The 26,757-nt window shown below is 43.0% G+C and overlaps 1 protein-coding gene across 2 annotated transcripts; it reads left to right on the top strand.

Moving 5' to 3' along the window:
• The first annotated feature begins 405 nt into the window (after positions 1-405).
• LOC121613095 lies at positions 406-26,706 on the top strand. Of its 2 annotated transcripts, XM_041946371.1 has the most exons (25): positions 406-648; positions 8,967-9,164; positions 9,335-11,609; positions 11,717-11,923; positions 12,328-12,448; positions 12,617-12,710; positions 12,925-13,011; positions 13,303-13,419; positions 13,539-13,637; positions 13,877-14,028; positions 14,442-14,580; positions 15,058-15,180; positions 15,281-15,478; positions 15,751-16,448; positions 17,446-17,892; positions 18,685-18,934; positions 19,114-19,203; positions 20,473-20,799; positions 20,894-21,064; positions 21,180-21,357; positions 21,457-21,573; positions 22,680-22,964; positions 23,659-23,894; positions 24,252-24,310; positions 24,435-26,706. In XM_041946371.1, exons 1-24 carry the CDS (start codon positions 646-648, stop codon positions 24,288-24,290), a joined length of 6,651 nt encoding a protein of 2,216 aa, XP_041802305.1. In that variant the 5' UTR covers positions 406-645; the 3' UTR covers positions 24,291-24,310; positions 24,435-26,706. The 2 variants fall into 2 exon arrangements, with proteins under 2 accessions (XP_041802305.1, XP_041802307.1); XM_041946373.1 differs by lacking the exons at positions 23,659-23,894; positions 24,252-24,310; positions 24,435-26,706 and having other exon boundaries at positions 22,705-22,823.
• Positions 26,707-26,757: the final 51 nt, after the last annotated feature.

Genomic DNA, 26,757 nt, shown 5'->3' with positions numbered 1-26,757 from the left:
CTTTCGTTCTCTCTCTCTCTCTCTCTCTCTCTCTCTGTGTCTGTCTGTCTGTCTGTCTCTTTCTCTGTTGTCTCTCTGTCTGTCTGTCTTTCTCTGTCTCTCTGTCTCTCTGTCTCTGTCTGTCTCTTTATGTCCCTCTGTCTGTCTCTGTATGTCCCTCTCTCTGTCTCTTTCTCTTTGTCTGTCTCTCTCTCTCTCTCTCTCTCTCACTCTCTCTCTCTCTCTCTCTCTCTCTCCCCCCTCCTCTGTCTCACCTCTCTTCTGGTTTGGTCACGCAGCCCCTCTCAGACAAACATAGCACCCGGCACTCGAGGTGCTGGGAGAGAGCAAACAGAGAGAGAGGCAGGCACAGAGTGCAGAGAGGGCACAGTAACTCAGAGACAGGCAGAGAGAGAGAGAGAGAGGAAACAGACAAATCAGAGAGTAAGTGCGGCTCAGCTAAGGACTCCACGAATGCTCATCCAGCTGGCTTAAGGTTGTCCTCACTCACTCGGCTGTGAACGAGCGTCTGGGCAAAATGGATTTCGTTTTGGTCCAGCGGCCACCGAGCAGGGGCAGCGGCAGCTCTGTAGATCACTCCATTTGGATTATTTCAGAAAGCGCTGCTGTTGTGACGTATGGGAATGACAGCTTGCAGAAAGGAAGATGGTAATATGACAATCCATCCTGTTCTGTCTTTGAACAGCTGTTTTTTCTTTGGGATATATGTTATAACTGTCACCTTTGAATCATATTTTAACTTTAATCTGACCTGAAAGTTTAACATTTACACACTGAAAATGTGTAGTTATTAAGTAATATTGCAGAATTGACATGTTTTCTCCACTCTGGCTCTTGTTATACAGTAGCTGTCATCTACAGGGTCGGAGCTGTTAGACGCTTGGCATTGATTTATTTAGCTAATATCAAGTTTTGACAGAGCTTGTATTTATACGACAGTATAATACCAGCCTGTCTCAAGGTGTTGAGCTTCATGGCGTTGAGCTCGTAATCCATCATCTCCTTGTCATACGCCTCCCAGTGAGACGACAGCGGAGGGCGAGGTGCTTTATGTTACTCCTGCTTTAGAGAATGACGTGAAAGTGTTGATTAACATCTTAAGTGCTGAAGCAACAAGTCAGTTAATGGATCAGTCTATCAGCAGAAAATTAACTGACAACATGAATTGTTTCTCAGTTTGCTGCTTTTATATCTTTTGCACATTGAATATCTTTTGGGTTTTGAACTGCTGAAGATGTCGTCTCGCCCTCTGAGAAAATTTATGTAATGTAAATGTAATGTTCCACTATTTTCTGATATTTTGTAGAATAAATGGTGAATCAGTTAATTGAAAATCATTGCTGGCAGCCTGAAGCATTTTATGATTCTCACCTTGCCTCTTTTAACACATCTTAAATGATTAATTCCTCTGAAATGTCCTTGTAGTATGTAAGACATGACAGTTACAGCACTGTCTGCTTTCAAAATAGTTCTACAGTCATTTATTTATTATGTCCCGACAAGTAGCCTTTTATGTAAAAACATGCATGCACTCTGACTGTGCACAACGTACAGCATAGCTCCCATAGCTCACACTGGCTGCTGCTCTCCGCTGGAGTGTTTGGACTCAAGGTGAAGGTCTCAGGTTACAGAGCATTAAGGCAGATTTCACAAACCAGCCAGTGTATCTGCCTCCTTCCTGGATCCCCATTTACTGGCATGTGAGCCACGCAGGAGCTAGAACCGATCTGGTGTGAAGAAACCGTCTGACAGCAGCATCGGGGAGATGATGTTGGAGAGCAGTGCTGTCTGATGTATGGATTTCAGTTTGGAAAGTTCAACACTGTCTTTATTATTTTGGCCTGTTGAGAATCACAGCCTGCATATCCTGATGAGGACATTTCATGTTGCACCTACCTCAGCTGCAGAGAGGGTGTGCCCAGCTGTGCATAAAGTAGATTTTGTTTGGCACTCACTGACTGGGAGGATGTTGTGTAGGGAGCTGAATTTTAAAATGCCCGCCCGGCTGTCCTGTAGGTTTGATTTGGCAGGACTGTGTGTGTGTGTGTGTGTGTGTGTGTGTGTGTGTGTGTGTGTGTGTGTGTGTGTGCGTGCGTGCGTGCGTGCGTGCGTTTGTGTGTGTGTTGCGATTTTCCCGCCCTGTTTCCCGCATATTTGCCATGTTGTTGAAGCCAGAGTCCATTAACCCGACTATTCCTGTTTTAGGAGTGACCTCAATGTTTGGGTATTTGTTCCTGTGTTGACCAGGTTACACAGAGCATCCTTTTTTCTCTCAGCAGAAAGACGTCTTGTGCCGTCCTGGTGATTCAATGGAAATACACAACAGTCAGCTCAACAGCTCTGTTTGCAAAACTACAAATCATCATCTCGCCTTTACCTGGAGGTCACTCCTTTGCGCTGCTTTGGCTAGGAATTAGGCGGCATCTGCTGTCCAAGTTCACAGCAACATGTCTCATGATACGAAGAATTTTGGTGACACGTTGACGGAGCTGATGTGGGTCTGAAGCAGCTGCTCAAAGCAGTGAACTCTGATGGGTGTGGACAACTGCAAAGTGTTCATTTTTACTCTCTGATCGTTTCCCTGCCTTGTTTTGGGATTCAGGGCCTCAGTGTCTTTCTAGTAGTTCAGCCCAGGCTTTTACAGAGCTGCACGTCATATAAATATGCTCAAATGTCAGATAAAGATTTAATTGATACATGAAGTCCCAGTCAGTGTGATCATAATTAAATCTGAACATCTGTGTCTTTTGTACACTTAAAGTATATAATGTCATATAGTCTGATGCTGGGGCTGGTTAGCATGGCCGAGCGTAGTTCATCTGTGTTTTCACCTGTTTTTCCTGTATCTAAGTGATCGTTTCTGGTTGTTTGTTATGAAATCTGCCCGTGTGTGTTACATTAAGCACAGCTGTGGGCTAATTACAGATGAGATGAGTGTGTCAGTGAAAGCTAAGCCACACTTTGATATAATAACAAGCCTCGCACACACACACACCGCGCAGACACGTCAACTGGCCCATGATGACTTTAAAGACGAGCTTTAAGTCTGGGCTCATTCATAATTCCCTGACGTGTTTTTAACGACTTAAACACAGGCCTCGCTGCCTCCTGACTGCTACTTTACAGCCACCTTCAAACCGTCCTGCTGATCAAGGCCGTCATGATTAGTGTTTGCCTTCCGATTTGCTGATCCCCGTGAAGCTACTAAATATACCGTCTGGCCATCTCGGTGCCTCGCCGGTCATGTACGATAGCTCTGCTCAGCCTGTTTTTATGTCCGACCTCAGTGTCAACACACACTCATGTGCTTGTGCTCGGTTGTCACCGTGTGCGCTGAGGTAAAGATCCACTTGCACTCCGATAAAGTCTCTCTCTCTCAACTCTCTTTGTACCTTTAAGTGCAAAGGTGCAGCTCTTAGGCTAAAAGGTACACCAGTGCATCTGTTAGGTGCATCCATTTACTCCAAAAAAGTAAAGCCCCCGTCAACAAAAGATGCAGTTTGGTACCTTTTCTCTCTCTTTTCCGAGCTGTAAATAGAATGGAGTAGTAAATTATTTACACACAAAAATGCTCCAAAGAGATAACACTTGTTTTTGGGCAACCTGAAAAGATCTGAAATGTGTATTTTCATTTCAAATCTCTGTTTGGGTTGCTGTGTAAGACAGCAACAATCAAGGTAGCCAGTAAATTAGCACTAAACATCCAAAGACTTCTAATACACGAAAATTCAAAATAGAATTGGTCAAGCAAAGATAATAATGTAATGTTAAATTATAATATTAGCTACAATGACAGCGAAGAAAAAGATAAAGGTAATTTGAGGAGAAACCACCTCCTTTTCAAATGACACAATCATAAACAATAACAAGGACAGTGAAGATAGTGCCTTTGTGATGTTATTATAGTTATTTAAGTTTTTGTTTGTAGTTCCTTAAAATCATGCTTGAAGTTTGACTTCCAGATTTGTAGATATAATTCACAACTGAAGGGAAAACTTCAGAAAATGTGATGACATGTTGCTGCTTCGCCATTAAAGAATCTCATCTATCTGTTTAAACAAGGAGCCCCTTCATCGCAGCATGTTTTGTATCACGTCTGGTGTGAGGCACTCCTGTGCTCTGTCACTGCACAACTCCTCCGGAGCTAATCTGTTTACGGCACAATTGAATTTTCCTCCCTCATTACAAAATAGTTAAGGCCGTCCGTCACTATCGGTGTTTCCTGGTCGTTCAGAAAGTTGTCATATGCAGTGAATGGCCCGCAGCTCATCAGTGCTGTGACGCAGATGGCAGTGCGGGAGTCCTTCCTGCTGAAAAAAAGATGACGCAGATGCAAAAAGTCGCTCTTTGATGACTTTGTAGGTTGTTGTTGTATAAGTTTCACATGGACTGTTATGATACAGAACAAGAAGGATTTGGAAAATTTCACCAGGAAACACTTGTAGTTGACAGCACAGTGCACGTTTTTAGTTTTCATATAGTTAAGTTGTGCATTTCAGTTAAGTATGAAATACTTTTGCACCTTCTGTTTAAAATGCTTTATAAAAGACAAAGTAATCTGCACTCACATTACATCATCAATCAAAAGCTGTTTGTCTTGGATGGCCACGTACCATAGCAGATGGCGTTCAATGGCTTTTTAGGTATGAAGTATTCATTGAGTGGGAAATACAGACCAGCAGCAGTGTAGCAGGGCTTTGTCACTGTTTTGTAACACAATGGCAATCCCATTTATTTCAGAGCACTTCTTATGTCCTGCCGATTTTCTTTTATGTTCACAAAAAATTAACCTTTATGAATTAAGACTGAGGTCTGGTGAGGTGAGAAATAGTTTATAGTAAACTGACCTGAATTATAATAGTTCTGAAAAAGAAGTTGTTCTTTGTTTTTGTGTTCCCTCCTCCCACAGGAAGGTCAGATGAAGAGCGGAGCCCCTGCAGTCAGGCATCCTTCATCCTCCTAACTCTGATTCCTCTCTGACTAGGCATCTAAAAACTATCCACCAGTATTTACGAATGTTCCAGGTGGTTAAAAGTCACATTAGGGAGTTTCTGTGCTGCACTTCCTCTGATTTGTCTTCTAATGCGGAGAATACACAGGTAAAACATCAATGTGAGGATCACAGACATGGCTTTATAAATACGCCTCTCTACACTCAGAAATTCATCAAAAAGTTCAAGGTTGTAAGAAGTCCAAATGTCCTCTTCATAGAGTCGGCCTCACAGGGCTTAAAGCATGTGTTAAGTGCTCCAGAATGTTCCAGCGTCAGTGACTCTGAGTTGTGATTAACCCTGTCGCTGAGCTGTGAGGCTTAAGGCTCCTGAATGTGATTAAAATGGTACCTGTCCACTGATTAATTTAATTAATTAACCCTCACATTCAAATGAAACAGCACTTTGGTTGTGAAAGAAACGCTGCCAAAAGTGCTTTGTGATATCAGATATCTTACATGAATATACATCCATCTGAAGTGACATCGCGTCATCAGGCTCATAGCGTTTCTGTAGGTCACTTCTGCATCCAGCTGGAGGATTACATGCACACAGTCGTCCGTCCAGCCTATTTGAATACAAGATGTTGTTGTTTCAGCCTCAACACAAGTTCCTAAAAAGTCAAGATTGTTTGGAAAAACGTAATTCCGTGATGCTCGCAGAAGTTGTAATAATGAAACACGATGAAAGAATTAATTCCTGTACATAAATCCACGTCCGTCCCTCAGCTCGTCTTTGTGTGGGCAGCAGGAAAACCATTTTAACCATTTTAGTTTGTGTGATCCAGTGGGGATTCTGTTTTGTTTTGCTTTTTGAAAGATGAAAAACCGCAGACGTAAACACAGGAAATGGATTCTTTTCGTGCTTATTTAGAGGCAGTATCGGTGTCTGTAGAGGCTTTGAAGTTTGGCCAAATCACATCAGTTGTGCTTATTCACATATTTCTCAGGCATTTTGCTTACACAGTATTACACAAACGAATATTTGTGAGGATACTTCCCTGGATCCATAAACTGGAGGTACAGTAGTTACATAAATAAGAAGTAAAGTTGAAGTGAGCGTACAGGAGCACTCATGAAAACTGCCTTAGTTGGAACCAAATAACTCTTTCCAGAATGTGGTTTGTCCACCTCTGCCTCCAGGATTGAAATGAATGGATGATTTTGAGAATTGAAAATGTGGCTGCCATCTGATGGCACAGTTGGGGTCATCCCGGTGGCCTAGTTTAGCGGTCTAAGATGTGTACCATGTAATCGCAACATCCTCAGTTCCACCCCCCCCAAATTTCCTGCCACTCGCTACCTGACACTACCAAACGAAAAAGGCAAATTACCCCAAAAACAGACTAAAAAAGGTACAGTCACAGTTCAAGACATTCTGTATGAGGAGAAAAATGTCCCACAGCTTTCCTTTTTTCATCGTTAAATATCTTGTTCTTGTCCAGGCAGGAACCTGCTTGACATCAGGAATGTGCAAAGACTATTTCTGTTTCATAATGATCCTGGACAGAGATACTCAAACTGCTCCCGTGCTGGGACATCTTATCCACAGTAATGTGAGTGTCGCCATTTCTTTCAGTGGCCGAGAGGGTGTTTTTATAGAGCTGTGTGAATCTGCAGCAACAGTATGCTGGACATGGACAGCTCCATGCAGCCCACTCACACACCACACACTGGAGACGGACACACAAAGGAGCACACACATAAAAAAAAGACACACGCAACAAAGCATTTGTGCTGGAAACAGCCGCAGCCTTCGCATGTGTTCTGGTAAGCAGACGTACAGTAGCTGGTGTTGTGCCTTGACTCATATTACCGGCGGTGTTACACACTCCAATACGCTCCAAGTAAAGTGTCACGCTCATTTTGTAAGCATTCCAAAGGCTTTCTGTCTTTTGCATGTTTATTCACTTAGCACTGTTGCCAGGGGGACCCAACCCAACATCACTATTTATTTTTCCTCTTAAGGTCACATTCATTTCAATTTCTGTAATTTTCAAACTGTCAGGACTCTCAGACCTCCCTCACCGACAGCTGAGGAAGCAAACTCACTGGCTTCGTTTAAGAGTTGATGAAGCAGGTGCTCATTGTCTCCAGGATGGGAAAGAATCGCATTAAAGTTTTATGAGCTGTGAACTGAATTGGCTTACAGTACGTGTTATGCTTCTGAGCCCGCCACCATCCTCATCCTCCTCTGATTTGACGACCACCCCCTCTGTTCAGTGACTATCCTCCTCCCCCTCCTTCTCCTCCTCCTCCTCCTCCTCCTTCATGTTATCATGATGACCATCACTGGGTTCTGTCCCAGCAGGGTGTGGTAGGACTGACCAGAAAGCTCTGAGTCACAGTGCTGTTTCTGGAGCTGTGGGGGCTGAGCGTTTTAGATCGTAATGTCAGGGGATAGGCGAGAGAGGGTGCATGACCATTGTTGCTTGAGACAAAACCACGACAACAGGCAGAAGCAGATACATAAGAAACACCAAACACATACTACAACAAAATATGACAGATGAGTCAGTGGTCAGCACTTGTTACAGTGCAGATCTTGCCGGTCTTGAGGCAGGAACATTTTCCCCTGTCAAATGTGCAGAGAATGAGACGCACAACAGATAGCAGAGCTGGAGAGTGTCAGTCTGAGGGGACATAATTCCTCACGCCCTTACACACCCCTCTCTGTTTGCATCTCCCGACATCCATGTGTGTCCTTCTTCTTCACCACAGCTGGGAACGAATAGATATGAGACTGATAGCGATGGCCTCAGCAAATAAATGTAGTTCCCAAAATGTCAATCTGTTCAAACCTAAATGTTTCATTTTTCTTAAGACAGGAACATTTTTAAACTGAGAAGCATTTCCACGTGCCTTCTCTGTTTCGCGCTCCCACAGGGACAATGTAATCTCATGCCAACACTGAACACTTGCCTGAGAGGGAGAAAAAGGGCAGCAACATTCACACATCAGCCTTCCTGATGCCATATATCTCCCTACAGAGCCTCAGCCATGCATGTATATACAATAACCCGGAGGTCTGCTGCCGTGGCCTTTGCTGGGCTAAATAAAGCAGGGCCTAAAAGTGGGTAGCAGGCCGTTAGTTCAGGTCAAAGGGAATGTGAAACCATAAACCAGGAGGCTAGCTAGCCTTGAGACCAGCCATCACACGCTGTGTTTACTTGGATGTTTGCTGTCATGCGGGCTGACTATATGTTTAATGATGAGCACAGAGTGTTTGTGTTTGTGTAGTTATTCTCCTCAGCAGGTCATGAGGTTGAGGACGAGGCCTGTGTAATTTACTGTGAGACGCCAGTGAGTTGAAAATGACTGACTCCAGGTTTCCTGTTGAATGGCGTTACTGTATATTAAAGTGGATTTGAGTAAATGGTTTTTGTTGACATTCAGAGCTCCGTTAAAGGTTAAAGTCACAATTTCAGTAGAGGGGACACGATAAATTGAAGAAAATTAATCAGCAATTTAAAAAATCAATTACTTGTCATTTATTGAGGAAAGGTGCCTTCTTATGTGAGAATTGTCTGCTTTTCTCTGTCATATTATTGTGAAATAAATATCTCGAGATTTTGCAGTGTTGGTCAGACAAGAATAATCAATTTGTAGACTTACTTCTCCTTGGGCTGCTTGAAATTGTAAAGACAATTCACACTATTTTCTTTATAGTAATTAATAGTAGACTCATCAATAAATTAACAAAAACAACTTAACATAATAAATTAACTAAAATAATCTGCAGTTTCAGTTGCGGTCCTAGCTATGATGCAGCATAGATATTTCATTCAAAGGCATAAACATTTCACTCTAAGAGCAGACGACTTCCTATCGATGTGCTCCTGCTTCATCATTTGCGTTTTGAATTGACTGCGGCCTGCCTATCTTGTAACTGATGTAGTGGGAACCAGTAATGAACCAGTGGGACCTCAAGCTAACCTTCTTTAAAGCCTCTCCTTCCTCTATTTTGCGTTTTCAGAACCTTGCTTCCCTGGAGGACTCGATCCAGAACCTGCTGTCGGTGCTGTACCCGCCCTTCGAGGCCACCGCCCCGACTCTTCTCAGCCAGCTCTTCCGAATCATTGATAGCCGTTATCGGGGAGATGCCCTGCGCTGCCTGCTGGACTTTCTGGTCCCAGCCAAGCACATTTTAGACACCGTGCAGCAGGCTGCATGTGTAAGTCACTGTTGTAAAATCTGAAAGACGTACATTAATTCCATTTATTGTTATTGAACGAAATAAAGCTGCCCAAAGACCTTTTTGCTAGAATTAATATCATAATAAAAACACTAATATTCTGCTAATATCTGAAACCCTGCACTGTCATTGTCCTTGTCCCCTTTTAGGCTCAGTACTCCGATGTACTTTTCCTGTGTGAGGGCTGGCCTCTCTGTTTGCATGACCAAGTTGTCGTACACCTCGCTCCCATTAGCCCCCTGCTGCTTCAGCCGGGTGACTTTTACCTCCAGGTGGCACCGTTCTGTGACCAATCAGCTCGCATTGTGGTCTGCAGCCTCCTGGAAGAGGAGGGGCTTCGAGTTGAGGTAGTCGAGGAGACCCCAATCCCTGAGACTTCCTATCCTTGTATATTCAGCTTTGACTGGTTAGAGGAGATCAACCAGGGTCGCCATGGAACGCCTCTCACCCAATGCCTGCTCGCCACCGAACAGGGCGTGGTGAGGCTGCCATGGGAACGGGTTGCCGTGCCTGATTTTGTGGATGTGCCAGCGTGTGCTAGGAGTAGCATGGCCTCTGCTCCACCTTCATATCCTCCTTTACGACCTCCACTTCCTCATCCTCCACCTCCTCCTCATTTTCCTGAAAACTCCTCATCAAATTGTTCATTTCCTCTTTCTCCTTCTAAGGAATCTGCACCAAAACAGTATCCTGTGACCATTAAAAATTCAATTGTAGCATCGTCTGCCCACCCTGCCTTCTCTGTGGAGACCAGAATATGTCCAGCAAAGCACGGCATCGCTGTATCACTCTGCCTGGTGGATACTAGGGCTGCTTCTTCATCTAGGCTGGTCAAAGTGAAAGAGACTGACGCAGAGCCTAAGCCTATTGGCTGGGTGTCCCCTAATATGTGGGACAGCTGCTTTCCTGGGGCAGATACAGCTACAAAAACAAGCACTGTTTCAGGTACAAGTGTAGATACATATGCATGCAAAGGGGAAGACAAGAGTGTTGCTGTTTCTGAAAATATAGGGCAAGATAAAGATACAAACCTTAAAGAGATAAGCAGGGTTGGGCCAGCAGACCACGCTGTTGCAGAAGGGGAATATATTGATATTCTGCAGGCAACCATGCTTTTTGGTAGACCTCAGTCAGTAACTGAAAAAGAACACAAATTAGAAGTGCAAATGCAACCACACACACAAATCGAACCACATATGCAAAGATATCCACACAGACCAGCACAAATGCAACCACATGTACAGCTGGAGTCGTACAGGCAAACTCAAAGACAGGCAAACACACAGATACCACCTCAAGCACAGTCACAAGCACATGTGCAGTTACCTGCACAACCACAAATGCAAAGTCATTCTAGATCAGAGGCTGCTGTATCATTAAGGCCCAACATGTCTGCAGAAATGGGACCTCCGTCCACCATCCACCATTCCCAGTCCCATCACCCTCACCCGGACTCGCTCGAACCTTCCCAGTGCATCCGCACTGTCCGGTTCTCAGAGAAACCCTGTACCCCGTGCATGAAGAGAAGACAAGGCGGGAAGGTCTCCAGAGCTCAGGAGCTGAGGTGTCGATACAGGGACTCCTATCAGGCTGCTATACAAAACCCTGTCACCTTTGGACAGGAGAAAGAGAGGGGGAACATGCTAGCTGTGGTGGAGGAGGATGGTGATTTCCCACAGTGTGATGACAGACTACCAGAGACTGAAACAGGGGATCCATGGTGTCATGCCCAAGAAGTGTGGTTTGATCCTGGTCGTCCTTCCTCTGTCAGTGGAGCCATCTGTAAGGAGTCAGGAGAAAAGAACACGGTTCCATATTGGAAACTAGGTGATACAAACACTGCCCCGTGTATGGATTACCGGGGAGCCAGTGCTTTACAAAGTGGTGGGCTACCAGATCAGACAACCGAAAAGACCACTCTGCCATTTAGGGAACCAAGGGATGCACACTCTGTCAAAACTTGTGGCAGTTTACACAACGGGACAACTTCCAGTGTAAATGCTAATAGAGCTTTGTCAAGCCTAAATGACCCTAAACAGTCAAATGTGATCTCTGCCAAACACCACGGATTACCGTTTGCTTCAGGTGAAATTTCAGCGATGAACGTGGCCCTCAAGCCTCATGAAAGGCTACAAAGCAGAACCATTTCCACAGGAGTGAGTCCACACTCTGCTAAGTCTGTTTCAGTGCCACAGAGCAGACAGGAATCAATGTCAGATGGAAGATGCTCATCTCTCTCCACAGCTGTGGTGGACACCTCTGAGAAGTGTGAGCTGGTCATTGTTGAAGGTCAGAATGTTAGAAGAAGAGAAAATACGGTCTCCTGTGCAGAGATTCCTCAGCTGCATGTGGTCAAATGTAAAAACAGCACGGCCTTTCGTCTGGTTTCACCCAAGATCAACAGGAGGAAGATGGTCATTCCAGGTACAGAGTGATGTTGCTACATGTTCGACTCTATTTTAATCTTTAGTGCCAGATGAAAATCAGTCTTCAGCAGCTTCCTTAAAACAAAATTTGTCCACTTTCTACAGATGGAGCTCAGCCTGGCAGTACATCTATAACCAGTAGAAATGGCCTTCAGATAGAGAACCCGTCTCACCTCACAAATGCACCTCCGGCAGCAGAGCCACAGAGGAGCTCCCAGCCTGCCACTGCTCGTCCCAGGCCTGACCACCTTCCCCTGGGATCCCCAGACCCCAGAGCCCACCCCCTCTATTTAGGAGTAGCATCTCTCACAGGTAAGTTAGTTGAGACACAGTAAATAACATCACGATAATCATATATAGCAACATATTTAAATTAATAAGTCTGTATTAAATAAGTAATTGATAGCTTCCCTTAAAGCAGAAAGACCTTACAAAAAATGTCAGAAGAAAGTTTATTATAATTTAACTGATATTTACACATAGAAGTATTGCCAATAGTAGTAGTAGTTAGAGTATACCAGTTTTAATTTTGATAGAATTTTTAATTCAGAAAGGCTGATTGTGGCTATTTAATTGTCTGTTCTCATATCTTGAACATTTCCTCTCATCCCCTCTGTCTCTCTGTGCCTTTAGCTTTTTGCTCTGTATGATTAATATTTTTATATAGCTATTTGGATGAAAATTACACTCAATAGGTTGATTGATGTTTGCCTCAGGTGGCAGAGACAGGACAGGCAGGGCAATAATTGAGCTCTATGGAGACCACCAGGGATGGACTTCAACTGTAACAAGCCAGGAGCTCTTCAGGATGCTGCTCTACTTCCACTCCATCACCAGGTACCTTCCATATGCCAGTAAATCATGAATGAATCAGAGAATGCATTAATTAACCACACGTGAACAAACAAACTGGAAACAACAAACTTTAAGTCATACTAGGAAGAAGTTTCAGCAGCTTTGTCGTCACTGTAGCTTATTAATTTCTTTTTTTATCTCTGTGTCTAGGAGAGAAGTCAGAGAAGCTGGGCTGATGCTCATTTTTCATGCAAAGAAGACAAATCCTCAGCCGCAGCTCTATAAGGCCTTGATGGCATTTCAGGTAAGGCACACAGAAAGTAGCATTACAGCTGACTGCAGCAGATCAGAGTTAACTTCTGTTTAGGTGACTGGAGCGCTGCTGTTTACAGACGATTAACTCTGAATGAAATGTCAATGCAGAATAATGAGAACAAACAGCAAGACCAGATGTCCGGTTTATTGAATACTTATGTGTAATGTGGCAAAAAGGTTTTTTCCTTTACGAACTGTTGCAGGAGCAGATTCCCCAGGCGGTAAACAGTTTCGTGCTGCTGGTGGACAAGGAGAGCAGCCTTCGGCCAGAGAGGTGTCCCGGCATCCAGGTCAGCTTTTTCGCCATTTACAGCCTTTATTAGAACACACTGCATATGGAAAAATGCACAAGTTAATTAAGAGGAAACAAAGAGATGAAAAACTGTATGAGCAAAACAAAATAGGCTCACAGAGACACATTGGGCCTGGTCACATAAAACAAATACCAGCAGTGGTTTAGTGGCCCCTCTCTCCTTGTTGCTAGAATATGAACTGAGAAGTGAGGTTTCAACGGTAAAAGATCGCAAACAAAAAGTTAATAAACAAAGTTTTATAGCTGTACACTTGTTGTCTCAAAGCAGACTGAAGTGGTGACATCAATGAAAGCCTTGGTCAAGCTGGTGGAGGTGAGTCAGCTGAGCTCCCGTCTGGATGGCACACTGTCTCACAGCCACTGTGACTGGATGGAGCTTCACCAGGTGAGACTGTCACATCACTGCATGACCTGTCTCGCTCTCTTCTCTCTAATGAGGTCGTGCACTAGTTGTTTTTTGTTAGTGCTCCTCAGTTACTCATGTCCACGTCTTACTTTCTCTAGAAACTCTTCCCGTTTGTGTGCGATCTTCATGAAGCGTCCAGCCTCCTTCTGAGGGCCATCAGTAAGTTAGAGGAGCCCCAGAGGCGCGACACCGTGCAGGTACATGAATGCTGTCCTTCATTTAGGCTTGAAAGCTGGGTTTATGCTGACTTATGCAACTGTCTTCAGTGATACTGCAGTACATGCAGTGTGCGTTATGAGGATAATAGCTTCTGTTGATATATAAAAGATCATGAAAAACAATAGAAAAGCTTTTGAGATGTCATATCAACAACATTGTTAATATGAGGGAGTTATCGCATTATTTGCTCATCTTAAACTGTCTTTTTGTCTAACAGACTGTGCAGCAGTGCATGACAGACCAGAGGACTCTGATGAGGGATGTACTGGAGGACAGCCGATTGGTCGGCCTGCAGAGGGAGGGTGGGGCCATCCTGGCGAGGCTGAGGAAGGAGAGTGACCTCAAATACCCCCACTGTGAGGACCTCAGGTAAACACAGAATCTCACCTGCTATATATACTAAACATAAACTTGTTTGCATGTCGTTGATACCCTGTGACTGAAGACTCTTGCTTCTAGAAAATAAGCCACCAGACTAAACAAGCTCCTGCCAACCTCCACACCAAAAATACTCACAAAAGCTGTTAAATTGTGCTGCTGCAGCTCACTTTCAGGCTCAGTATTTGATGCAGAAATAGCAGGTGATTTCAGATATAAAAAGTGAAAGGAGTTTAATGTCTCTGTGCAGTGAGCTTGTCTTGAGACAGTTATTTCCCACTTAGTGTGTCAGCCTAACATATGCTTATGCTGCTTATACTGCATTCAGATCTTCTTCCGGAACACCAGTTATTCGTTTGAACCGTTATTTATTCATTTATTCCCCATTTATTCCCCACATGCAGTGATGCAGTGGACTCGGTGACCAGCCTATACAACCACGTGGAGGAGCAGGCTCACGTCCTCGTGCAGAGGTCCAACGTGTCACTGGAACACCTAGAGTATCTGCTGCAACTCAGAGAGATGGAGGGACACTTCATGCAGGTGCATTGTAATAGCCTACCATCAACTGAATACAACTACTTTCAAAATATATAATTGCAGTAACGGACCATGATGGACGTTACAGTCACCTGATGAAGGTCCTGCAATCTTATGATAGAAGGTTACCTTGCGGGTATGATGAGGAGTAGATCAGATGCCATACGTTGAATTTCAGGCAAAATATTAGATTTAAAAGGGTTGAATCTGCCTTTCTGATGTAAATGAGGGAACACAAAGTGATACAATTCAGTAATGTAAAGAGCAAACACATGCAGTCATACTTAGTGCAAACATCACTGTGTGCATGTACACCCCTTTGTAAAATGTCAAGCATAGTGAATTTATACAAAGTGGGCTGTATATGAATAGGAAGTAAAATAAGTAACATTATATAAAGCACTAAATAGACTTGAGGCATGTCCTTGAATACCTACATACAGCCAAACACTGTATTTTTTGCATCTTTCATCCCTGCAGATGCAACAGTGGTTTAATGTAGAGGGAGAGCGCCACCTGCTGGAGGCTGAATCAGTCGAGGACTCTGGAGACAGAATGGAGCAGATCCTGAACAGCTTCACCGGTTTCCTTATTGAAGCTAATGTGAGTCTACGTTTTTCTTGCAGCTGTCGTTCTGTCTCTGCTTCTGTGTTTCTCTGTCTGTCCACCTGTCTGAATCTCTCTCTGTCTCTCCTCTGTCCAGGACCGAAGGCACCATGCCATGACATTAGTGTCAGAGGCAGAGCGACTCCAGCAAAGTGGGCTTTCCCACCCAGAGACGGAGGCGTTCGGGACTCTCGTCTGCACCTTCAAGTCAGGCCTGGAGGACTTTCTGTGCAGGGCGGAGGCGTGCGGCAGGGAGCTGCAGATCATGGTCAACGTGTGTGATTTTTGTGAGCAGGTTGGTGTAAGATTGGTATTCAGAATTCAATTATTTATCATCAGTATGCAGCTGGTGCTCCTGCCATATAGAAACATTTATTCAGCCCGGTTTGGGACCCAAACCCTTTTTCATGCAACCAAAATTGTAGTATGCTACAGTGTAAAGGTATGTAATTACTGTTATAACAACTTCTGACTGAGCAGAGGTAGCAGGATATTAAAAAAGAAAACAAGAACATACACTTTTGTTCCAATGTATGACAAAAGAAAACCTCTTTAACCTCCAAACAGGCTACAGCTCTGGCCTGCGAATGCACTGAGTACCTGGACCAGTGTCAGTCCAGCATCCACACAATGCAAGACCATGACCACACTACAACACCTGTCAATCAAACAAACAGTCAGCCAATGCAACCCCAAAACCAAGAGTCTGATACCCGCGCAGCACATGACTCAGGTCCAACCACCAGCAGTGTTTCGCTGTCCGGCAATGACAGCTCCGTCCTCCAGGCTTTCCAAGACAGATTCCTCCAGTTCAGCCCAGAGAGATTTCAGGAGGTGAAGGCCCAGGCCAGTGCACTGCGGGGCTCCAGAGGGATGCGGGTCTGGAACATGGCCTGGCTGAGGTGTCAAGAGGCCAGGCAGCAGCTTCAGGAGAGGATGCAGGACATGGATGAGGTTTTCCACCAACAACCAGACTCTGGCAGCTGGTGTGGACGTCATTATGTTGACGTGGTGAGCACTAATGTTCAGACACCGTCCCCCGGTGGCCAAAGTCTGGTGGTACAATCAACACCAGGACCTCGGCACCCACAGTGGGAGGGCATCATGTCAGGAGAGGTGGATTTGGGGAAGAGAAGGCCGGTCCTGGGCAGCAACAGCGCTAATTCAACCACTGCAGGGTGCACTAACATCACTGTCAGACCTGAGGATAGCAGCAATGCTGGAACCAGCCAGGGGTCAAAGGTCTCTCCACAGTCACCTCTCAGGTATTTAATCTGTCATCACATTTTCTGTTATCATCTTAACACAATTTGACTCTTACTTTTGAAAAGAACATACATAAACAATACATTAAGTACCAATGTAGATTTTACTAATCCAGTGTATATGCTTATACATATTCACATATACATGAATATCTATAAATTAATGTTCCAACATGTATAAACATGCACATGATTAAAAGAAAGAGACAGAAAAGAAGAGTTTCATATGTATTACTTAAATCATGTTCTTAAAGCATGAGCCATCTAATATTTTATGTATATTCATATAATGTATACTGAATCAATTACCTTTATTTAAAGAAAGCCCATCTTTTTTCTCCTTCTTATTGATTTTTTTAATGACTTTTTCCATACTGTCCTCTACTGTTTCCAATCACTTGTTAACTATGGGAGGCTTCAGTTTTTTCCAACCTCTTGTCATTTATTTACACAGGTAATTTGTAGGTCCGTTCATCTTACTCGACTAGGATTTAGTTGTTGGAGCAGCTGGTTTGTGATTTCCAAACACTCTTAGAACATTGTTGTTGGAAAGTATTTTCTCTTCTGCAATTACTGATTTACTACTGGTTCTAACCCACTTTGTCATTCATTAATATTTGCTGGTTATTATGAGCTGGAACGCCCAGTGTGACAGAGAGGTCCTGTTCCCAGTCAGGGAAATCCTGGTAGTGTTTTTGACATTTCAGTATTACATTATGAAGGGATTTACAATAAATAAAAACACATGCAACAGTTGAAATGATTCAAAAATCAGTAAAAGCATAATACTATATAAAACAGCAACATAAAATCCAATAAAAATACCAATTCTGAGAGGAAAATGTAAAACTCTTTTGTTTCCACCTTTTTTTTCCTATTGAGGTTGACAAAATCATCTTATTCCAGACCCTCAGTTTTCTTTCTGTAACTTTTCCTGCTCTTCATTTAAATGCATAATGTTTACACATTGTGAGACTATTGTGTCCTCTGATAATAGGTCAGCGAGGGGAACAGAAAAGGAGACGAGGAGGAGGCAGGCATGCAGGGCGAGGAGTGAGAGAGATGCTGCTGCTCTGTCTCAGTCCCACACCGTCGGCTGCCAATGGTTTCCATGGGGACGTGGTCTTGGAGTGAGGTCGGCGAGCCAGGACTCGTGCGCCACAGGAGCGGCGACGGCGGGGTCGTCCACTCCTCCGGAGCAGCGGGTCCGACCCCCCTCATCCTGCTCTCACCACGGTCAGCCGTCTTGTCGGATCCTCCAGGAGGCTCAAAAGTTCCAGATATCGCGCCACGGCAGCTTCTGCTCAGAAGACTCCTGTATGAGCGAGCAGGGGGCTGCAGGGGGTAATGGGCCTTTAAGCTGCAAACACTCCAGCCTGCCCAGCAGGAGATATGAGGCGGGGCGTTGTTTGGCAAGTCCACCGGAGAGTGCCAGCAATGCCCTGTAAGTTTAATAAATGTGGGTGATGTTTGCTTCCATTACTGATACAGAAATGAAAATGCTTTTGAGTTTACTCCTCTTGTGAGTCTTAATGAGATTTCATGCACTCTTTTCTGTCTCTAAGCTTGCAGTGAAGTACTACAGGTATTGTGTCTTCTGATTCTCTTCGGTTCACTTCTTCTACTTGTCAACATGGATGGATTACTGAAACAGGCCGACAGGAGCACACACAGACCCTCTTTACCCTTTAACAATGATAATCTGCTGATACCTCTGATACGGCTGCCCACCCTACAACTTAGTAAAGCAATTCAAATACAGACAGCAGAGGAGCTGCAGTGCAGAGTGGGGCAGGTGTTGTTCATGTCCGTGCCCAGAGGCCCGTTCTCATAATCCTTCCATGCTTGACTTGTTTCTTTTCCATGCATGTAGAGAGACTCAAATGACAGCATGTCACTGTGTCATCTGCTGAAATGTAAAAGAAAATTGATGATAATGACGCATAACTTAAGATATCAAGTGTAAGTGAATATTACCAGGATCAAATTGTTTTTCTAGCCATGTGTATGTTTTCATATTGTTGAGTTAGTAACAGATGGCTAAAGAGCAAAGGAAAGTATTTTAAGTAACTTAAGACAACTGATGATTGATGAATTAAAAAGATGAAATTACTTATTTGCAAATACTACTAGCTAATAAATTTATTAATTTTTCTGCATTAAATATATATTGTAGTGCACTAGGTAACAGTCTTTGTTTAAACTCAGTAGATATTTGTTCTGTCTGTGGCACCAGGAGGCTGCAGCGTGTCCTGGAGGAGCTGGTGTTCACAGAGAGGGAGTACGTCCGCTCACTGGGCTACATCCTGACCCACTACCTCCCCCTGCTGGACAGAGCGGACATCCCCCAGGACCTCAGGGGCAAGCGAGGTGTCATCTTCGGCAACCTGGAGAAGCTGTACGACTTCCACAGCCACTACTTCCTGCCAGAGCTGGAGGCCTGCGAGAGGGAGCCGGCCATGGTGGCCCGCTGCTTCCTCAGACATGTGAGTGTCTTATCTGATTTTTTTTTTATTTCTGTTTTTATAATCATCGTGTAGTCGAAATATTTAAATGAAGAACTCTAACTAGTCCCACCCTATTTCTGGGTATGAGGCCAGAAGTGGAGGAGTACAGGAACAGGATTAAAGTTAAAGCTGGCTTTAACTTTTTCTCATTTCCACAGAGTGACAGTTTCGGTCTGTACGCTCTGTACAGCAAGAACAAACCTCAGTCAGACGCCCTGATACTACACCGTCGCCATGACCTCTTCAAGGTCAGTCCATGTGTCCCCTCTGTGTCTTAACTGAGACATACAAGTGTGAGAGTTTCTCATTTTAAATGTTTTAGATGTCTTTCATTCAGTAGTTACCGTACAAAAGCTCAATCTTCCAAAGGAATTTTCATTTTTAGGACACTGTATCTGTACACCAGCCTGAAATACAGTCATTTTAAGATAGAAGTGAATTCAGCGGTAGTACAGACGCCCTCCTGTCTTTATGACTTACGAGCAGGCGAGAAAAAAAGTTTTGCCAAGATAATGTTCCTTTGTGTTTTTTTCATTTGTGCTAAGTGAAGAAAAACACATATATTCATAACCTGGGCACTTGGATCCTCATGTTCCCCAATATTTCTCCTCAGTTTTTAATTTGGTAGATTCAAAGTTATATAAAACATTTTTCATGTTTGACAGTACAGTTTATATTCCTACCTGCTTGTGCCAGAACTACACTGAAGCTACAGTATATGACACTGAAGAGTGTACTGAGAGAGATACTCAGAACGAAGGCTGTGTCAGAAATCTCAGTCAATCTTTGACCTTATTGATGCCACGCTGGAGAACTTTACTTATTACAACAGCAAGAATAAAAAAGAGAGGTAGAAAAAATAGAACAAATAGACAATAAAAGATACAAAATAAAATCAGCTACAGACGCTATGTAAATTTTATACAAAAGAGTGTAAAAAATGTTATTATATATTGCCTTGTGTGGCTCAATTTCACAGTGTTGCACAATGTTGTATCTATAAAATGTGAAGCACTGCATTGTGGGATTGCTGGCAGAAGGTAGACATGTAGACACTACTTTTTTGATGATTGTGGTCATTTTTGAGAGTACTATATAGTGCACAAATCTCAGAATTCAGACACTCCAATAAAATGCCAGACGGTAAATATTATGCTCTGTATGGTTAGTGAGGTTTTGAACACAGGCGTCACCTTTTCATAAACTGAGTTACTTCAGATGTGTTGCATGTTGCGTGTCATTTTTTGACCTTTAATTCTGCCTGACGTACTGTATTTGGTTCCTTCAAAACTTTTCTGATCCTAACTAGAAATTAAATAGAAGCTTTGCACCAAAGGGTCTCTGGGGTTCAAGAAGCCCCCTGCCTCTTCCCTTTGAATCCTCTGGAATGAATCTGTTTGGTGGACGTGTTTTGTTGGTACTTTAATCTTTGGTGTCTGCAGTAGTCATCGCACTCCTAACCCTGAGAGTGTTAGGGCCATGCTTCACCTTTTCATCTTACCTGTGTCCCCTCACAGAGGAAGCAACAGGAGCTGGGAGACATGATGGACCTTTCATCCTACCTGCTGAGGCCCATCCAGAGGATCAGCAAGTACAGCCTCCTGCTGCAGGACATGCTGGCTCTGGCTGGCTCGTACAGGCCAAAAGACATGGTCCAGGACACACTGCTCGCGTCTAGTGTGTGCGTACAAAGTGTGTGTGGCCCGGGTGCGTATGTGCCCGATCTGACAAGCAGTGAGAGGGAGCGGGAGAGGGCTGAGATCCAAGCTGCTGCAGACCTGGTTCGGTTTCAGATGCGCCACGGCAACGATTTACTCACCATGGATGCCATCCAGGAGTGTGATGTAAGATATTAAAATGATAGATAAGATATACTTGATAAACGGTAGTTAAATGAAGTTAACAGCTGCTCTGCTGTGCTGTTGTCTGCTCTGGCAGGTGAATTTAAAAGAGCAGGGCCAGCTGATTCGTCAGGATGAGTTCACAGTTTTCTTCAGGAAGAAGAAATGTGTTCGCCGCATCTTTCTCTTTGAAGACCTCATCCTCTTCAGCAAGACCAAGAGGACAGATATTGGCAATGATGTTTATGTCTACAAGCAGTCATTCAAGGTCTGCACACATCATCGTTTATCAAAAGGCTGATGGAGCTTTGATACTCAGCCTTATATCACAGGCATATCTGATGTCAGCATTTCTGCTGGTCTCTCTGTGATTTCTCTCCCAGACGAGCGACATCGGGATGACCCACAACTCAAGCGTGAGCGGTTCGTGTTTTGAGATCTGGTTCCGCAGGAGAAAAAGCGAGGACACCTACACCCTGAAGGCCTCCAGCATGGAGGTGAAGAAAGCCTGGACCACCGACCTGGAGAGGATTCTGTGGGATCAGGCCGCTCACAGTAGAGGTTGTAACAACGAGACAACCACATGTCTTATGTAAAAAGCACTTACTCAGTAAGTGCTTTACAGGTTTAAAAAACGTGCAAATGTACCGTATGTTCCAGACCTGCGCATGCAGGAGAGGGTGTTCATGGGAATGGGCCGCAAACCTTTCATGGACATTCAACCCAGTGATGCTGCTATCTGTGACCGCGCCATCAGCTGTGTCCTGCCTGGGAGAAGTAAGGAGCTTTATCTTTACGACAGCGCTTCAGTACATTTTCTTTGACATATTTTCTTCAGAATAGCTACACAACTGAAAACATTTTACACTTTAAACCAAGTTCAGAACTGTTTCATTCAATTGTAATGTGTCACGATTTTCTAAAACATGGTACAACAGGGCCTCAAATTATTATCCTGGGTAGGTAATGATAGCATTTCATTCACCAAGTTAATCGTAGCTGTGTAGTCTTGTCTAGCAATAAAAATGACAATTTTGATAGATTTCTGATATATTCTTATATTTAATTTTCTTATTGGTGGTTCAGATAGTACTGAAATTGTGGACTTGTTGTAAATGATGAGATTGGCATTAGGAATGTGTCGGTCCACACTTTACCAGACTTAAGTGTTTCAACAACTATTGCATGGATTGACACAAACACTCTCTGACTTAATGGGATCAATGCTTCTGACTTTGGTGATCTCATGACTTTCCCTCTAGTGCCACCACGAGGTTCACATTTGTGGTTTTGAGAAAAATGTCTCGTCAACTATTGGATTTATTGCCATGAAATTTGGTACAGGCATTCATGAGCCCCGCAGGATGAATTGTAATAAGTTTGTTGATGCCCTCACTTTTCATCCAGCGCCATCATCAGGTCCAAATTTTAATTTGTCCTTTAATGGTTTTGTTGCCAAATTTCTGCAAAACTAATGAAATCCCCATTAGCCTCAGCTGTGCTAATCAGCAAATGTTACCATACTAATATGCTTAACTAAAATTATGAACAAGGTAAACATTATACCTCCTCTATGCCAGCATGTTAACATTGCGAGCATGTTAGCTTGCTGATGTTAGCATTTAGCTTCAAGCACTGCTGTGCCAAAGTGCAGCCTCACAGAGGGGCAAGCATGGCGTAGAGTCTTAGTCCTGTTTCCATCTCTGCTTCCATCCATCTTTTGTTGTTACGTTTAATGAAAAAAAAATCACAAAGTCACTAAATGTAACAAAACTAAAAACATGTTCCTGAAATAACTGCAACAGTCATGCTTGTGCCTTCATTGCTCACTGACCGAGCCCATTATTTTCTCATTGATGACATCTGTCTATGTCTGTCGTTAGTCCCTGTGGCGTGTTGTTCACACAGGGGCTTAGAATATCCACGACCACACTCCATCGGATCTGGCAGCACCGCCTCCACCACCCTCAGCCAATCATCTTCCTCCTCCGGGCGAGGCTCGCTGCCCCCTGCTGGTTATCTCGGGAACCAGTCGCAGGGGGTTGAGACCAGTCCCGCCATCTGCTCCTCCCCTGAGGCCGTCGCTGAAAACGAACTCAACAATCATCATCTTCATCAGCATCATCTTCATCGGCGTTGTGAACAGTGGAAAACTCATCATCCTTTGAGTGAGTTTGTTTTTAGGTTTTTGTTAGGGGGCTGTATCCACCAAAATGTTTTTTTCTTAACTGAAGATGCCCAGCTGGGAGCTTAAGAGCGCTTCAACTGAGACACTTTGGTGTCGTTTCCATTGTCCCTTTTGCAGCGTCCACATTTTTCAACTCCAAACCCACAGTGCAGAATAGACGCTCAGCACCTCATCATGCTGCTGGCATTTATAACATACAGTAAATATGCAGCGCTACCATTGCAAACAATTCAAATCATATGTTGGCCTTTGGGAAAAATGCTTTGGTGGACACGGCCACTTATATATTTTTGGTAGAACATGGAGTCTGTGTGCTGTTGACTTCTTCCCTCAATAGCACTTCAGATTCTGAGTAAACATCTGATTTAGAAATGAGAAATCAGAACAAGTCTCATCAGCATATTTATGTGATTATCAGCCTAAAGCAGTATCAGCAGAGAATGGAACTTTAAAGTCACTGTGATTTATAAATGTGTTCGTTTGGCACCATCTGGTGGTCAAATCAAGAGTGACACACAAACTTATATGTACCACAGACAATGTGAATGTTTTTTCCTCAAGGATCTATTAATTTTTAGATGCCATGATGGAATTTGAGCTTTTCTCAGCGCTTCTAGTGTTGCAAACCTCAGCTTTCATTGTTTCTCAAAGCATGTGCTGTGTCTCTGCCTTAGTGGACAGCACTGAATCATCTGCAGAGTGCATCAACCTCTTCAGCAGCTCAGACCGCAGCTGCCTGTCTGCCATTGGTGGAGAGGTGGTGGATGACTCCTCCTCGTTTGTATCCCAGAGTTCAAAGCCCCGCCCACCACTTTGTCGGACCCCCAGCCTGAGGAGAAACAGCCCTCCAGCGGTTACCAGAAAGAAACCAGGTGTCGCCCCCAAACCTCCACATCTGGCTAATGCTCAGGTACAGGTGAAGGTGTAGCCTTGTGGTGAAATGTATGTATTCATTGTATCTGTGAGGTGAAGACAATGAATCCAGACTCAAAGTGAGACGATGTATCATGTAGTAGGTATGTCCCATAATACTATGGACCTGGAGAGATCAAAATGGTCCCAATCACATGATGTTTTTTTTAATGAGAGCAGTTGTGAAGGTCTGAAAAAGTTCTGAATGTGTGTTAGTTTCAATAAAGAAGCCTAAATCCTGTCAGTATTCATTCAAACACAATCAGTATTATTAACCAAGAACTTATACTATTTTTTTTTTCATCATTTTATTGAAGCTGGCCTATAATATAATATTTGATATCTTGTATTGCAGGGTGATGACATTATAATCGGAAAATCAACAGAAGTTTAACTCTGGATTCCCTGCATAAGGTAAGAACATTGAATTAACACACAGATAAACTGAGGTGGTAAAACAGGACATACAGTAACACTTAAATGATACATTTTCATATAATCAAGTTAATATATAATCCGCCTTTTATTTGTGCCTTAGATATTGTTGCAGATCATCAATCCACTGAAGCTGATCTTCTGGTCGCACTGCTGATGGACGGCATTGAGTTCAAACAGGTGTTTTGTGTGGCTACAAAGTCACAAGATCTTGTTTTGAATGATTTATTGAAGAAATTGAGTGGCTGTCTTATATCACATATAGACTGAAAACACCCATGTGAGAAAGAAGAAGAGACTGCGGCATGGGTGATGTAGTTTAGTCAGACACACAGAATAAGTGTCTTTGTCCTCAATATGTGGGTTGGTCCTTTGCCCCAGCAGAATCTCATCATCATCCTCAAACATGTTTTCATTTTATTATAACACAAAGCATCAGCTACTGCAGCCACAATATATTAAAAGCTTAATGAAGCAGCTCAAAATGGGAATGGGTATGCACCTACCGCTACATAAAATCACCAACAATTCATGAGAAAACAGCGCATCCTCTCTTAAAAGAACCTGTTTTTTGTGATTGTACTCAGTAAACTGTGCCTTTATGTTACATGTCCACAGACTGTACTGTTAATTGGAGTAAAACATGTTCTTTGCTTGTACATTTAGTAATAAGTAGCAGATATGTGTGCCATCTGCAAGAACACAGAAGGATATGTGTTATGGTATGTGTGTTTTAGATATATTTTGTAGGATCTTCTGTTCTGTACAGTCTGTACAATTATTGATATGCAGGGATCAAACAGGAAAAGGGCGTATTTATTGTCGTCACTGAAAAAACAGCTTGTGTGGGCCGAACATGTAGGACCAGCGTCTGTATTTGTGTGCATGCGAGCAAAGTGAGCTCTGTGTTTCATGCTCCTTTTCCCGTGCGAGCAGACAAAGCATTGCTTTAAACTGTGTATCATTATTCTCTTGACAGCTCTGGACTTCATTGTTTTGGTTACAAGAGCACAAGATGCAGTTCAGAGCTCCAGAGCTGTCCTCTGGCCATGAGCCCAGACCCAACTGATGACCATAAATAGAGAAACGTGTGGATACGTGTGCAGATATGGAAAATTGAACTCATTTGATGGTGTAGTGATGAACATATAGTAATTAGTATGTAATGGTATTTCTTTTTCTCCTACGTTTTAAGGGTTTCCTATTTATTTCTTTTGAGCCATTTTTATACTACTGCGTCCAAACATTTGTTTTTATCTGCCTAGTTCTTGTTCCTGCCTGGTTGTCCTGTATTTAATAATTTATCAGAGGGGACAGACCACTTTGTGTTTTCACTTCCAGGATTTGAATAACTCTGTAACTTGTGCATTCAAGAAGATCTTGAAAAGGCTGGATTGGCTATATAATCGCACCCACACTAGCAGACACAGTATATGACTACAAGTTTATAGGCAAAAACCACTTACTGTTATTTAGGGTCCACTCATGTTTCCATACTGATCCATGTTCCAGCTTCACTCTCATGAAAATGACCATTACAGAAAAGTATTTTTCACATTATTTAAATGCTTTTTTTAAAGCTTTTTTTTTTTTTTTTTTTTGCTTTCTTCAGTTTTTTTCATTCTTTTGTATGTTATGTGACTTTATTGTCTGCGTGAAATATATAGTATCCAAATCTTGACAGGATGTTGAAAAAGTGAGGTCATAATGTCGACCTCTGATTGTTTCATTTTAAAGCCACTGACTGTTTATGGCAGATCAACGCTCTTTCTGCTTTCTGTCACTTTTTTATTGCTTACTTTCTTTCAAGCCTTTCTTTTGTGAATTTGTTAATTTGTTTGTTGGGGTCAGTGCCGTTATTGTTTAGTTTCTTTCTTACTTCTTCTGTTTTATTTTTCATGGAGAAACGTTTGGCTTTATCTTGTGAAGTTTCTTCCCTTCAAACCCTCAGGGTTCCAGACCAGAGCAGACAGATTGCAGTAACACTGAGGAAGTGGCACCAGACTGTGATGATGCTTCACTTCCTCAATCTACAGATGCAATAGTTCCACAGGATGTTTTCATTGCCCTGGTGCAGCTAGCACAACTGCACTACAAGTTTCTTTTTCAGTTCTGCAAAGACAAAATTGCAGTTTCATGACCTATTTACAACTTCCTCCAATAACTTAAAAAATGCAAAGTGAAATTCTCATCGTGCTGACCTGAAAAAATGTGTGAAAAAGTATTTTACTGCCTTGCAAAAGAAAAAACTGCTAAGCTGCATAAAAACTTTAACTGTATGATGTGTAATTTCCTATAATTTATCAATTTTTGATTCATTTTGAATTATTTCATTTTCTTAATGTTGAATCATGCATTAATATACAGAATGTTGCAGCTACATAATAAATGATTTATGAAATAATAGTTTTGTTGGTTTACATGTT

The sequence above is a fragment of the Chelmon rostratus genome, chromosome 10, assembly GCF_017976325.1.
Source record: "Chelmon rostratus isolate fCheRos1 chromosome 10, fCheRos1.pri, whole genome shotgun sequence".
Lineage (NCBI taxonomy): Eukaryota > Metazoa > Chordata > Actinopteri > Chaetodontiformes > Chaetodontidae > Chelmon > Chelmon rostratus.
This window is presented reverse-complemented; position numbering and strand designations above follow the sequence as displayed.

Bases quoted from the DNA above. Each gene is read 5' to 3' on its own strand.
- LOC121613095 (XM_041946371.1), top strand. The intron at 11,924-12,327 runs GTAAGTTAGTTG...TGTTTGCCTCAG, and splicing joins AGGAGTAGCATCTCTCACAG to GTGGCAGAGACAGGACAGGC. The intron at 17,893-18,684 runs GTAAGTTTAATA...CTGTGGCACCAG, and splicing joins GAGAGTGCCAGCAATGCCCT to GAGGCTGCAGCGTGTCCTGG.